Here is an 11,866-nt window from a genome sequence, read left to right as displayed (position 1 = left end):
AGGGATGTTTGCAGTTCATTCATGAGGCTTCCTTCATATCAGACTCCTTCTTGAAGATAATTTATTTCCCTTCAAGTGAGGATCTGAAAAAGCGAATGGTCCACGCAGAGACCCACAGAGGTCGGTGGGGATGATATTACCTGATTTCCTATGCACAGGTGGGTCCAGGACTGCAGCGTAAGGTACAACAACCAGAAACATCCCAGAGAGGAGTGAAGAAGAGAAATTGTGTCAGCAGTAATAATAAAAGCAATTAAAAAAAAATTACACATGCTGAATTGCCCTTAAAGTAGAATCATAGAACCATAGAGTAATTTTGGTTGGAAAAGACCCTCAAGACCATTGAGTCCACCCGTTACCCCACCCCTGGCACTGCCCCATGTCCTGAGAACCTCATCTCGTCTGTTCAACCCTCCAGGGATGGTGACTCCAGCACTGCCCTGGGCAGCCTGTTCCAATGCCCAACAGCCCTTTGGGGAAGAAATTGTTCCCCAGATCCAACCTCAACCTCCCCTGGCACAACTTGAGGCTGTTTCCTCTGCTCCTGGCGCTTGTTCCTGGGGAGCAGAGCCCGACCCCCCTGGCTCCAAGCTCCTTTCAGGCAGTTCAGAGATCAGAAGGTCTCCCCTCAGCTCCTGTTCCACACTTGGTGGCTTTGCATTTTGCTCTGGAATAAGTGATACTGGGCAGGAAACACTTAATTTCCACGGCCTTTCCATCACCAGAAAACCAGCGGAGCTGTGTCTCTCCCCACCAAAAACGGGCAGGGGTCGGGCAGGGGTCGGCGGGGCCGGGTCTCTGCCCCTCTGTAGCGCTGGCTCCTCGGTTTCTCGCCCCCACTCGCACGCACACCCCGGGCAGCCCCACGCCGAGTGCCCGGTGGGGCGAAGCCCCGGCCGCGGGGGGCCCCATCCCGCGCTCCGGGGAGGGGGGGCGGACGGGGCCCGGTTGCTTCACCGGGCAGGGTCGAAGTCCAGGCGCCGGCAGCACGGGCCGCCCTCCCCACCGCCGCGGCCGGACACACGCTCGCAGCCCGCGACGGAGGCGGCCGGGCCTGCGGCGAGGTCAGTGCTTCCCCGGTGCCGCGGCTCCCCCCGCGCCGTGCCGGGGCCCAGCCGGTGGCGGAGGCGGGACTACGCTTCCCGGCAGCGCCACCGCGGGGCCCCGCGCTCGGCCGGCCCCGGGCCGGGGAGGCGGCGGCGGGGAGACCCCGGCCCCGCGCCATGGCGGGGCGGCCCGGGCCGGGTGCGGGGCGGCGGGCGGCGGCGGGCGGGGGCCGGCCGTTCCCGCGGGAGTGCTGCGAAGGGCTGGGCGGCCTGGAGTACGGCCAGGTACCGGGGGAGGCGGGCGGCGGGCGGGGAGCGCCGGGCTCGCTGTGGCCCCGGGAACGGGCCCGGCCTGGGGCGCTGCCGCTCGGCTGTGGGGGGCGGCTTGGGCCGCTCACCCCCCCCGGCCTGTCCCGGTGCTACCGGGGGAGCTGGTGGCAATAACCCCTGCGGGTGCTGCGGGCCCGGGGATGCTCGTGTCCCAGCTGCAGCTGCCGCTGGCCCTGGCCCGTTGCCACCCGGGCCACGACAGCACGTTCTTCCCACGTGGCGAGGGCTGCACCGGCGCTAGACGGGGCTGAATGGGCGTCCCGTGGGTGCTGCCGCCGGCTCCCCGGGTGCTGGTGCAGCTTAGGACGGGAGGTTCAGGTTTGACAGAAAGGTGGTGGATGAACCATCCCTGGAGACATCCCAGGCCAGGCTGGACGGGGCTCTGAGCAACCTGAGCTGGTGAAGATGTCCCTGCTCATGGCAGGGGGGGCACTGGGGGAGCTGGGAAGGTCCCTTGAACCCAAACTATTCTATGATTCTATGCCCAAGCAGCTCTCGCCCTCCCTAAATTTGGGCCTGCGGGCAAGCGGGCAGCGTTTGCCACTGTTATGTATCACCCTGGGGGCAAAGTTGAATGTTCTGTGCCTGTTACGTGGCTGCCTTGCAGAGACAGCTCATCCTAATGGGCTCCCCTTTTATCCCTAAAAGCACATCCTGGGCACAGGCCAATCTGCCTCCCGCTGGCAGCGACGAATTTGGTTGTTTGAGGAGGAGAAAAGAAGGTGAGTGCAATGTTAACGATGTTGCCAGCCAGGAGTTAGTAGGTCAAGAAGCTTTTGTTCAGCCCGTGCTGGCAGTACGTGCTCAGCCCGTGCTCAGCGTCGTACGAAACAAGAGGAAAGAAGCTGTCCTGGTCCCCACGGGTTTGCAGTTGAAACAGGACCAGACAGTTCAGTCCTGTTGTTGGCAGCTGTCTCAGTGCCCAGGTTATGGCCTGACAGCGCTTGGTGTGAAGGGACGAGGTCTGATGGCAAAGGGAGGGGAGGAAAGGCCGGGGAGGGTGGAACTGGGGGAGATGGATCAGGATCAGGCCCTGGGGCTGTGCCCACTGTTCTTCACCAGCACCACGTCCTGAGGGCTGGGCTGGAGGAGCTGGGGTGGTTTGGAGGCAGCCGCGGAGCAGATCCCCCCGTTTCCCCGGGGCGGTGCGGCCTTTGCTGGTTGCACTTTGCCCCGCGGGCGGTCGTGGCTGTGCAGGGGGCACTCGGAGAAGCTGGACGTGCCCCGGCACAGCGCGGGAGCCATTCCTGGGGCTTTTGCTCTTGGTTACAAGACACGGGCAGGTTTTGCAGCCCATATCCATGAATCCCACCTGCTCCCTCAAAGAACCTGTGAGGAACCAGCGGGAATTTCTCTCCCGGACGCGCGAGATGGAGCTGATGCCTTTTCAAGCCTTTCCTGTCCCCTGGCATCCAAAGGACTTGCAAACACAGCTGTGTTTGGGAAGCTAAAACCTTCCACATCTCGATGTTCTCTTGATTTTTTTATTCAAGAGAGGGAAGGGCTTGGGCTGGGCTATTTTGTCTTTTGTTTTCATAGTTTTTGGAAAAAAAGGAAAAGGCACCGGCTGTTTTTCATCCAAATACTGCTGCAGGGAGAGGGGGCAGGGAGGGAGAAGCAGCATGGCTTATTGCACGTAAAAATGCTGACGATGTCAGGGAGCCATCCCGGGAAAAATACCTCTTTCTTAAAAGGAGAAAAGGAAAAAAAACAGCGAGCTTTAAGGATTTGTTGTTGTCATTAAGACAGGGAAGTCTTTTGCAGCTTCTTACCATGCAAATGCATCCCCCCTCACTGTAGAGGGGGTTTGCATCATTCTTACTTTCTGGAAGGCAAGTTTGAGGCTGACACAGTTCATTACTTGGAGTTTCCATGCAGAGCAGCATCTCTGGGACAATCCTCCGTCCTGGGGACAGTGAGGTCTGTGAAACGGTGCTCCCTTTCCTGCGGTTTGGAAACACGCTTGGGTTGGCAGCTGCCCCGTAGGGCTGGTGCTTGTCTCCACAGCAGCGGTGTCCGTGCAGTGCCCGTGTCCTTCTGGGTGCTGCTGCAAACACAGGGGCTCCCTGGGAGCCCGTTGCCCCAAAGTGTGGAGCCCCCACCCCTCTTCTTGGCTCTGCAGCCTGCCGTAGCGCTTTGCAAAACCTAACAACACGTTGCATAGGGTCATTAAAAGATTTGTGTGCTCTTGCAGGCAGCTGATGCATTTGATTTGGGGTGAAGTGCCCCCGTATTCGGGTGCAACACCCGGAGCCCCCGCAGGAACCTGCACCCGCAGTAACCGGCTCTCCCCCTGCAGGTGGATGTGACAGCCATGGCTCGGCTCTTCAGCTACGTAGATGTGACTGACTCTGGCTTCATCACGGCTGTCCTCGCCATCGCCTTCAACCCGCTCTTCTGGAACGTGGTAAGAGCCGCCTGCGTATCGGCTGCCCCATTATTTTTAGCCTTCCTTTGCCAGCTATGTGGGGATCTCCTTTGGGCCTCAGTGGATGAAAAGCCTCTTTTGGGGACAACTGCTGGGTTGGGTGGGGAGAGCAGTACTCAGTTATTAGGGGTTAGAAGTGGGTGAGCAGGGAGCTGCGCTGCAGAGAGAGCTCCTGGGCCAGGGGTGGCTGTGATGGGTGTCACCGAGGAGGTGAAGGCAGGAGCCAGTGTGGGATGTAGAAGGAATTAAGAGCTGAGCTTCGGCGAGGGGGCAGAGCAATCAAACCCGACCTTCAGCTACCTCCTGCCGCACCTGCCACCCCAGCAGCCCAGCGCTGGTGACACTAGGACTGAGCAGAAATGGCACTAACCCCCGGCGGGGGCTGCACTGGATACACTGCCTGCTGCTTCCCCTTGAAATGTGTTGGCAGCTGGTTGTGTGTTGATGGCAGGAAGCAAAAACAGTCAGCCAAAAGTTAACCTGCAGAAATTCCCCCTCCATCACGCCGCAAAGTCTGGCAGAGAGCTGCAGAGCTGGCAGCAGGAGCAGGGATACCTGTGCATGGGTGATGCTTGCTGTCCCTGCAGGTGCCATCGCACCTTGGGAGCCCAGACTGGAAGAGTGTCTGCTGCCCTTTGCTGCAAGAGCAGCGAGAAGCATTGCCAGCCCCATTTTGAGTATTGCAGAGCCAAAGTGCCAAGCAGGGAGCCCAGCACGAGGTGGATCCCACCCCATAGCACCCCCGGCAGCACCGCTGAGGTGTGGGGTGAAACCTCCTCCCCGCCAGAGCTCATGGGAACGGGATATCATCTCAGCCAGGCTTCACAAAACCACCCGCCAAAGCTCCCTGTGGGGATTCTCACCCTGGGGAAGCCTCCTTAAAAAGATCTTATTTTTGCAGAGGGGGAGGACTCGGCTCTCTCTGAGCAGGGGGCTCTTGAGATTGTCTCACGCTGGGATTTGGAAAAGCGAGGCTCTCCTGGCTGTGAGTCACTTTGGAAACCTCTGTCGGAGCTCTTTGTTGCAGCCTCCCTAATTTTTCATGCAACTCGTTATTAAAAAGTCTCACGGTGTCTGAAATGCGAGCTAGAATATGCCACGTTGTTTCGACTGCGGAGTCATCATTTAGCATAAAGAATCAATGAACAAGAAGATTGCGGCTGTGGTCTCTGGGGGTAGAGACCAGCTCCAGCGAGAAACTGCATAAAAGGGAAAGAAAAATAAAGCACTTTATTAGCATCTGCTGCTACGCCTGCGACTCGCGGGACGCCTGCAGCTTGGGAAATAGCCTTGCTTTTTGGATGGAGAGTTTGGCTGCTGTTAAAGGACAGGGAAAGCTGATGTAACAGCGGGAAGTTCATTGCGCTGCTGTTGTCCCGCTCCAGCGTCTGCCGAGCGGTGCCGTTGGCGGCAGGTGGCACTGCGAGCAAGACGTGCAGGGCCTGCGCCCGCGAGCAGGAGGCATCTCCGCACCATTTGCAGTCCCGGTGCCTCCATCTGTGCGCTTGCTCTGACCAGGTCCCCGAGCGTCTCCTCGACATTTCCAGGGTCTGCCAGTCCTGGTGTTTGGCTCGTACCAAGCTCTTGCAGGGGGCTGTGGGACCCTGCTATCGGGTGCATTTAAGTGTCCCCAGCCATCCCTGGATTTTCCCTGACCTGCTTCCTTTACTTTTTCCCTGTCCTTTTTCCTATCTGATCACTGTCCCCTGCCTGCAGCTCTTCTTTCTTTCTCTACATCCCTGCACAGGCTCCCTTTGTCTTTCACTGTTTGAGTTCTTTCCCAGTAGCCGAGACACTTCTGCATCTGAATTACTTTGGGCATGCAAGAGCTTTAGTGCAAAGACTGGATTTCTGTGCAGTGCCAAGCACTCCCTGCTCTCTGCGCTTAATAAATAGTGTTGGGCCCTGGTCAAAACCCCTCCTGTGCATGAAATTCCCGATTTGGGTAGAAATTGGGTGGGGATGCATTGATTTAGTTCAGCATCTGAATTCCCCGTTCCTGCTGAACTCCGGCCAGGTCTGCCTCTTTGCAAAGTTTGGCGCCGGGTTGTCGTCGCTGTGCAGCGTCTCTGAATAAATATGTGGTGGGGAAACCCCGGCTCCGTGTGGCGCTCGGCCAATAGAGAGACACATCTCGAGGCCTTGAGCACTGCGAGGCATTTGCCCTCCTAAACACCAGGCATGTTTCTTTGGGACGAAACCTGCAGGATTTGGGGACGAAGCACAAACTCTGGTGGCAGAGAGGGAGCACGGCTCCTGAGAAGACCCTGATGCTCGTTGGGTTGATTTATGTGCTTCAGCTGAGAGAGCAATTTAGAGGAGCAGAGCCTAAATGGGGCGATTTGCAGGACTCCAGCCGGGCTGTGCTGATGCTCCCTCCTGTTCTCCGCAGGGGAGAAAAGCTCCTTCAAAAAGCCTCAGGACTCCCAGTTCCCACCCTCCTCCCTGCAGGGATGTGCTGGGGTGGGTACAGTGAATGTCACCCTGAGGTCACCTGTTTTGTTCCCCCCCAAATCCAAGGCTCTAAACCCCTCTTCTGCTTCCCCCCTCCATGCCAATTAAAATTCCGCCCATCCCAGAGTGTCCCTCAGGTTACATTACCCATGGCACAGCTTGGATGTGTTCCTGCACTATTCTCTGTTTTATTTCTGCTGTCTCTGCTTTCCCACCCGCCGTGGCTGTTAGAAAAGGAGCTGCTGGAACCATGGTCCCGCATGATGCAGGGTGCAGGTGAGGCGCCAAAAGGCACCAGCGGAGCTGTTTTGGGGATGATGTTGCTTAAAACTCCCCAAGGATGTTCAATGCAGCTGGGAGACCTGACCTGTCACGGGGCTGTTGAGGGGCACCCAGCGAGGAGTAGGCACATCGCTGGAGCCCTGCCGTAAAACATTAATGAGGTTAGAGCAGTAGAAACTTCAATAAATCCCATCTGTGTTTGGAAAGCTGCGGAACGATCAGAGAAACTTCCCGTCCCTCGGTAGCTAAGGAAGGTATTAAATAACAACTCCTCGGGGACAAACATTTTGCAAGCCAAGAGAGGCAGATAAACCTGCACGCGGGCGGCTTTAAAGAGCTTGCCGAGCCTTGGCATACAGGGAGTTTCTAGAAAGCTGGAAGGTTTCTGACACTCTCGATAGCGAACAGGCAAGTGGCACAGCCGTGAGCCAGGTATTCTGACGTCCATCGCCACGCAAGTGAGTTTCAAGGCGGGAGTGCATCCATCAGCAATCCTTTTCTTGGTTTGAGCCTCTTAAAAATTTACGGCTGGTGTCATGGCCCAATTTAGAAATGGCACATCTTCAGCTGCTGCTGGAGAGCTCGCTTCTCCCATCACCGCCGGTGGCCGCCCCGAGACACCCGTGTATCCCGCAGGAATCCGCAGGGCGAAACCTCAAACGTCACAGTTGGGAACGGGCTTAGCGTAATTTAATGTGATTTTAAAGAAAATAGACCCCATCAGACAAACATTTTATTCTTCAAGGCTGCAGCTTTCCCTGCTCGGGGTAACAAGATCTCTGTTCTAGACTTCTGTCAAGTGTTCAAACTGCGTGAGGTTTTGATTAAAGAAGAGGTTGCAGAGGGACCTGGGCTGACAACGCCTGGCTCCTGATGGATGTGTATCTCTTGGTTCATTTATTTTTAATTTCCCATCCTTTTCTCCTTCTTTGGAGACTAGAGGAATCTGCCAAGTGGTTAAGAAGTGCTTTGCAGGCACTGGCAGCCCGATTTCCCCTCCCTCTGACCACTTCTTGCTAAATTCGGAGGAAGGTGCCTGGCTCAGAACCTCCCCACGCTGCTGGGAAGCTGTTTGGATTTAGACCTTAGTGGGCCAAACTCTCAGAAACCTCCTGGGGCCAGGAGAAAAATGCCTGATGCCGGGGGATTTCAGCAGTTCTGGCCGTCTGTTTTACAGACGGGAAGGATTGAGCAGTGTGTTGATGGCGGTGGGTTAGCTCCTCGCTAGGGAAAGAAAATTGCAGGGTATGAAATGCTGTGCGAGGGCTGGGGCTGGAATGGATTCAGAGCCTCACGGGGAGCACACCTTGATTAGCTGAACTGTACAGGGTTGGGAGGTGAATGAGTCCGAGCAGGTGATTTAATGGTCTTTTCTGGCCTTCGAATTCTGCAAAATTGCAAGAGTTTCGTGAACTCCCCCGCAAACCTCCGCCCGCCTGCAGCCGCGATGGAGAGCAGAAGAACAGCCCTCAACCGTCTTCTGGAAAGTGCTTTTAGATCCCGTTGTAGAAGCCATGGCACAGCGACGATGATTATCTGCTTATAACAGATGCTAGATCAATAGCAGGGCTTCAAGCTATGCTGCAAGGCAATTGACTGCAGAAAGCGTTTCTTTATTGGGGTAAAGCTGGGCTTCCAACAAGGCTTGGATTCGCTCTTACATCTCCGGTCTTAAAATGTCACCACCAGCTCTGATGCCTTTCATCCTTTGTGCAGGGAGAGAACGCACATTATTCATAATTGGACTCTCTACCAGGCAGAAATAGCCGTTTTCATTTCCTACAATGGCTGAGAAAGAGCGAGGATTTGCTTTTTTTTCTTTTCTCCCCCCTCCCCCAAGCAGCATTTAGTGGCAATTTTATTCCGAATGACTTGGTAACGCTCTCCACCCGGGCGGCGAGGGCTCTGCAGCGATGCCGTAACGCGCGCGGCGAGCAGACGGTATCGATTCTCCAGCCGTCTCGTAACGGAGCGAGCCCTGGCCGGGTGTGTAACACTGTGCCTGTTTACCTCCTAAATTTAGCTTTTCCAGCGTGTCGGCACCGCTGTGAGCCACATAACAGGCACCAGAACTGGGTCACATCCTCCGGCCTGCAGTGACACAATTAGGAGCGCTCTCACCTTGAGAGAGAGACACATCCTGCATCACAGCATCGCTTCCCTGCAGCCTCCCAGCCAGGGTGCTGGGGTTTTCATCGAAACCCTCATTAAGAAGCTATGCAATATCTTTTTTACAGTGTCCTTGCAGGCTGAGCTGCCTGTTGAGCCCAGCCTGGCCAGGAGCTGAGCTGAGATGCTTCATCTATGTGTCGAGCCAGGCAGGGTCTCAACCTCTAGGTACCAACTGAGCGTTTTCCATGCCCATCCCTAGCATGAATTTGAGATCCAGCCACTGGGCAATCTGCCTGCTCAGCGTTTCTGTAAACCGAGGTCAGAATCCGTCTCTCACCTCACAGCTCCCTACGGATTGTGGCCAAGCTGACCCCCAAAGCAACCTTCTTTTTTTAGCTTCTGCAGAATGCTTCTCTAGAAACCCAGGGTGTTTGTTGTATATATTGGACTTTTCTTGTTTAGTGTTTTAAAAATAAACTGTGGGCTGCTGGCAGCCCTGCTGGAGTAAGTCAACACACGCACAAAAGATGAAAAAACATATTTAAGGCATATTTTGCGTATGTTTCGATACGCAAAAGAGGATTATCTATAAACCCTAGAAGTTGGGAGAGGCCCTTTACTCTCGGTTCCACTCCATCCCTATCCTGCCCTGCTGCCGCTAAACACTTTCTCCCACTGATGAGGTGCAGCATCTATGAAATGGCAATTCTGTGACCTCCTGCATCCCGTGAGACAGGGTAAAAATGGCAGCTGGAGGCAAAAAATAAAGTAGCATGTTGTACCGAGACCAGGAGGCGTGGAAGATGGTGGGTCCTCTTGAGTGGCCCTGGGTATTGACAGCTGCTGGAGCCCTGAGTAGGGAAGCCCATCGTGTTCCCCGGGACCTCGTGCGCCCGGGGTGGGACGGGGCTCCCGGGCTCTGTGTCGCAATCGCAGACCTGAGCCGGGTGTTTCCGTCTGTCATGGCACGGAGCATTTAGCAGAAGCCTGCCCAGTTCCCAGAAGGATGTCATCTCCCAAAATAGGTGGTTTTGACGAAGAAATGCAGAGACACGCAGTCTGCTGGGTATGCTTGGGAGGTCACGGTGCAGTTGCGTCTCCTGCGTGCCTGGAGGTGCGTGGTGGGGAGCGCTGGGGTTGGGGTTTCATGGTGGGGGTGCTGGATCTGGTTTGCAGCAAGCTGGTGGCACACGTGGTCGGCACCCCAAAGAAAATACAATCGTAGAATCATCAAATAGTTTGTGTTGAAGAGACCTTCCCAGCTCCCCCAGTGCCCCCCCTGCCATGAGCAGGGACATCTTCACCAGCTCAGGGTGCTCAGAGCCCCATCCAGCCTGGCCTGGGATGTCTCCAGGGATGGTTCATCCGCCACCTCTCTGGCCAACCTGGGCCAGTGTTTTACCACTCTATTTGTAAACAATAATTCCTCATTTTCTCTGTTTTCTCCCCCTTGATGATCTCTGAGGGGACACATCGCCAGCTGTGCACGCGGCAGTATGGAATGGGTAGTTAAGCAGACCAGTAAATTGGTAAGGCAAACCCTCCTTCTTATTCCCCATATATTGTGTCCCCAATGACATGACACAGTAGCTGGCAATGGCACTTGGCAGGAGCATCTCCCATCTCTTGAGTGTGACACCAGATAGTTCAGCAGCCCCATCACAGCAGCATGTGCTGGGCAACGGTTCCTGCCAAATATCAGGAGCCTAATGTCATTAAAGCAAACAAGTATCTGCACTCCCCCGGCACTGCCCGTGTCAGCTCTCTTATATCCATCCCTCTTCCTAAGGCATCCTTACAAAGTTTTGAAGCCCCTGTACCCTGGTCTGGGGAGAAATAGTTGATTTTTGGAAGCTGGTGGGGAGAAATAGTTGATTTTGGAAGCTGGTGCTGATGTGTTACGTCAGGACTGCGGAGTGGGGTGAAACAGCCCTTCCCTGCGATTTTCCTTTTCCCTGCCAAGCCATCTGAACCTCTGTGCTTACTCACATGCAGAGGGGCAACTGTCTTACAAAATTATGAATGTGCCTGCCAGAAAAGCTGGAAGCCCCAGGCTTGTGCACCTGCATGGGGCTTCATCGAACTCCTCCGATCTCCCAGCAATTGTTGGGGTCAGGGAGAGAAAGGCTGCGGGAGCTCTCGATTTTCCCAGGTGTCCTTGCAATCATGAACCTCCTTGGTGCATTCCCTAGTTATCTGGATTTGGCAATATCTTGCTTGGCTTTTTTTTCCTTGCAAACCCTCTTTTGTTCCCTGTCTTTACTCCTCCAGCCCAGGGATGATGCAGCCGTGGGCTTGTTCTGCAGGTTGGGACGTGCGAACTGCTGCTTTGTCTGGCTGAAGGGTTTTCACTCGCTGTCTGTGTAGGCACATTCATTTTTTGTGTGATCCTTTTTTTTTTTGCGCTTTTTGGGAAGAAAAAGCAGGCTGCGAGGAGCTCGCACCCCTGAAGTGGGTGAAACGGAGATGGGTTTTAGCAATTTTCTCTGCCTTTGGCTGTTGCGGGGAAGCCTGACCGTCAGGGCTCGCAGAACGCCTTCCTCGCCTCCTTTGTGCGGTGGGAGGTTTGCTCATTATCCGGTTTGTGCTTCGCTTATAAAAGAAGCTGTAATTGTAGCAGCTCCTCGCCATAAAAGCACAAAGAGGTTTTCAGGGAAGGAAAATGTACATGCAGCTTTTCTGATCCTTTACAGTACTCCTTCTGCTGACTTTTCTCACCGCCTGCCCTTTTTCCAGCACCAGCTCTGTGCTGGCCTGGTGCTCAGCGTGACCATCTTGGGCTCGAGCCTCTTCTTTGCTGTAGAAATGCCCCTTTTAGAATGAAAAAGTTGAGCAACCTCTTTGTCAGTCTTCTTGGGTGAAGAGGGATCCCAAATCCCCCCATGTAGTCAGATGTTCCTGTTCCTGCCTCTTCCCCCAGAGCTGCGTTTTCTGCCACGAGTCCGACAGCAGATGCTCAATCTACAAAATTCCCAGGGAGGATTTTGAACTGGAAAAAAACACCCTGTCCATCCATCTGTGACTACAGTGTACACCTTGGGGTACGCATGGCTGTTCCTATTAAAAACTAAATGACCTCAGACGAGATACAGCATTTTTAACTACTAAGCATTCCTATTAAATACCCTTTCCTGTTTTATTTTTACCAGGACGTTGTTTTAATGACTGTGGAGTTACTCATTTGGTTCCCAAGGCTGGAGAGCAGCAGTGAGTT

General features: G+C 54.9%; 1 protein-coding gene across 6 annotated transcripts in view; it reads left to right on the top strand.

Annotated features, from left to right (window-relative positions):
- Positions 1–935: 935 nt before the first annotated feature.
- The window catches only part of PEMT (phosphatidylethanolamine N-methyltransferase), a 42,674-nt gene continuing 31,743 nt past the window's right edge, over positions 936–11,866 (top strand). For 3 of the 6 annotated variants that reach the window (XM_082064842.1, XM_082064840.1, XM_082064841.1), the window contains exons 1-2: positions 1,185–1,331; positions 3,676–3,783. In XM_082064842.1, the coding sequence (XP_081920968.1) occupies positions 1,224–1,331; positions 3,676–3,783 (216 nt within the window). In that variant the 5' untranslated portion in view covers positions 1,185–1,223. Of the gene's footprint in view, positions 1,065–1,184; positions 1,332–2,024; positions 2,099–3,675; positions 3,784–11,866 lie in introns of those variants that run through there. The other 3 variants (XM_082064844.1, XM_082064843.1, XM_082064845.1) reach the window with 3 other exon arrangements.

The sequence above is a fragment of the Streptopelia decaocto genome (assembly GCF_964273445.1).
Source record: "Streptopelia decaocto genome assembly, chromosome: 13".
NCBI classification, from domain to species: Eukaryota; Metazoa; Chordata; class Aves; order Columbiformes; family Columbidae; genus Streptopelia; species Streptopelia decaocto.
This window is presented reverse-complemented; position numbering and strand designations above follow the sequence as displayed.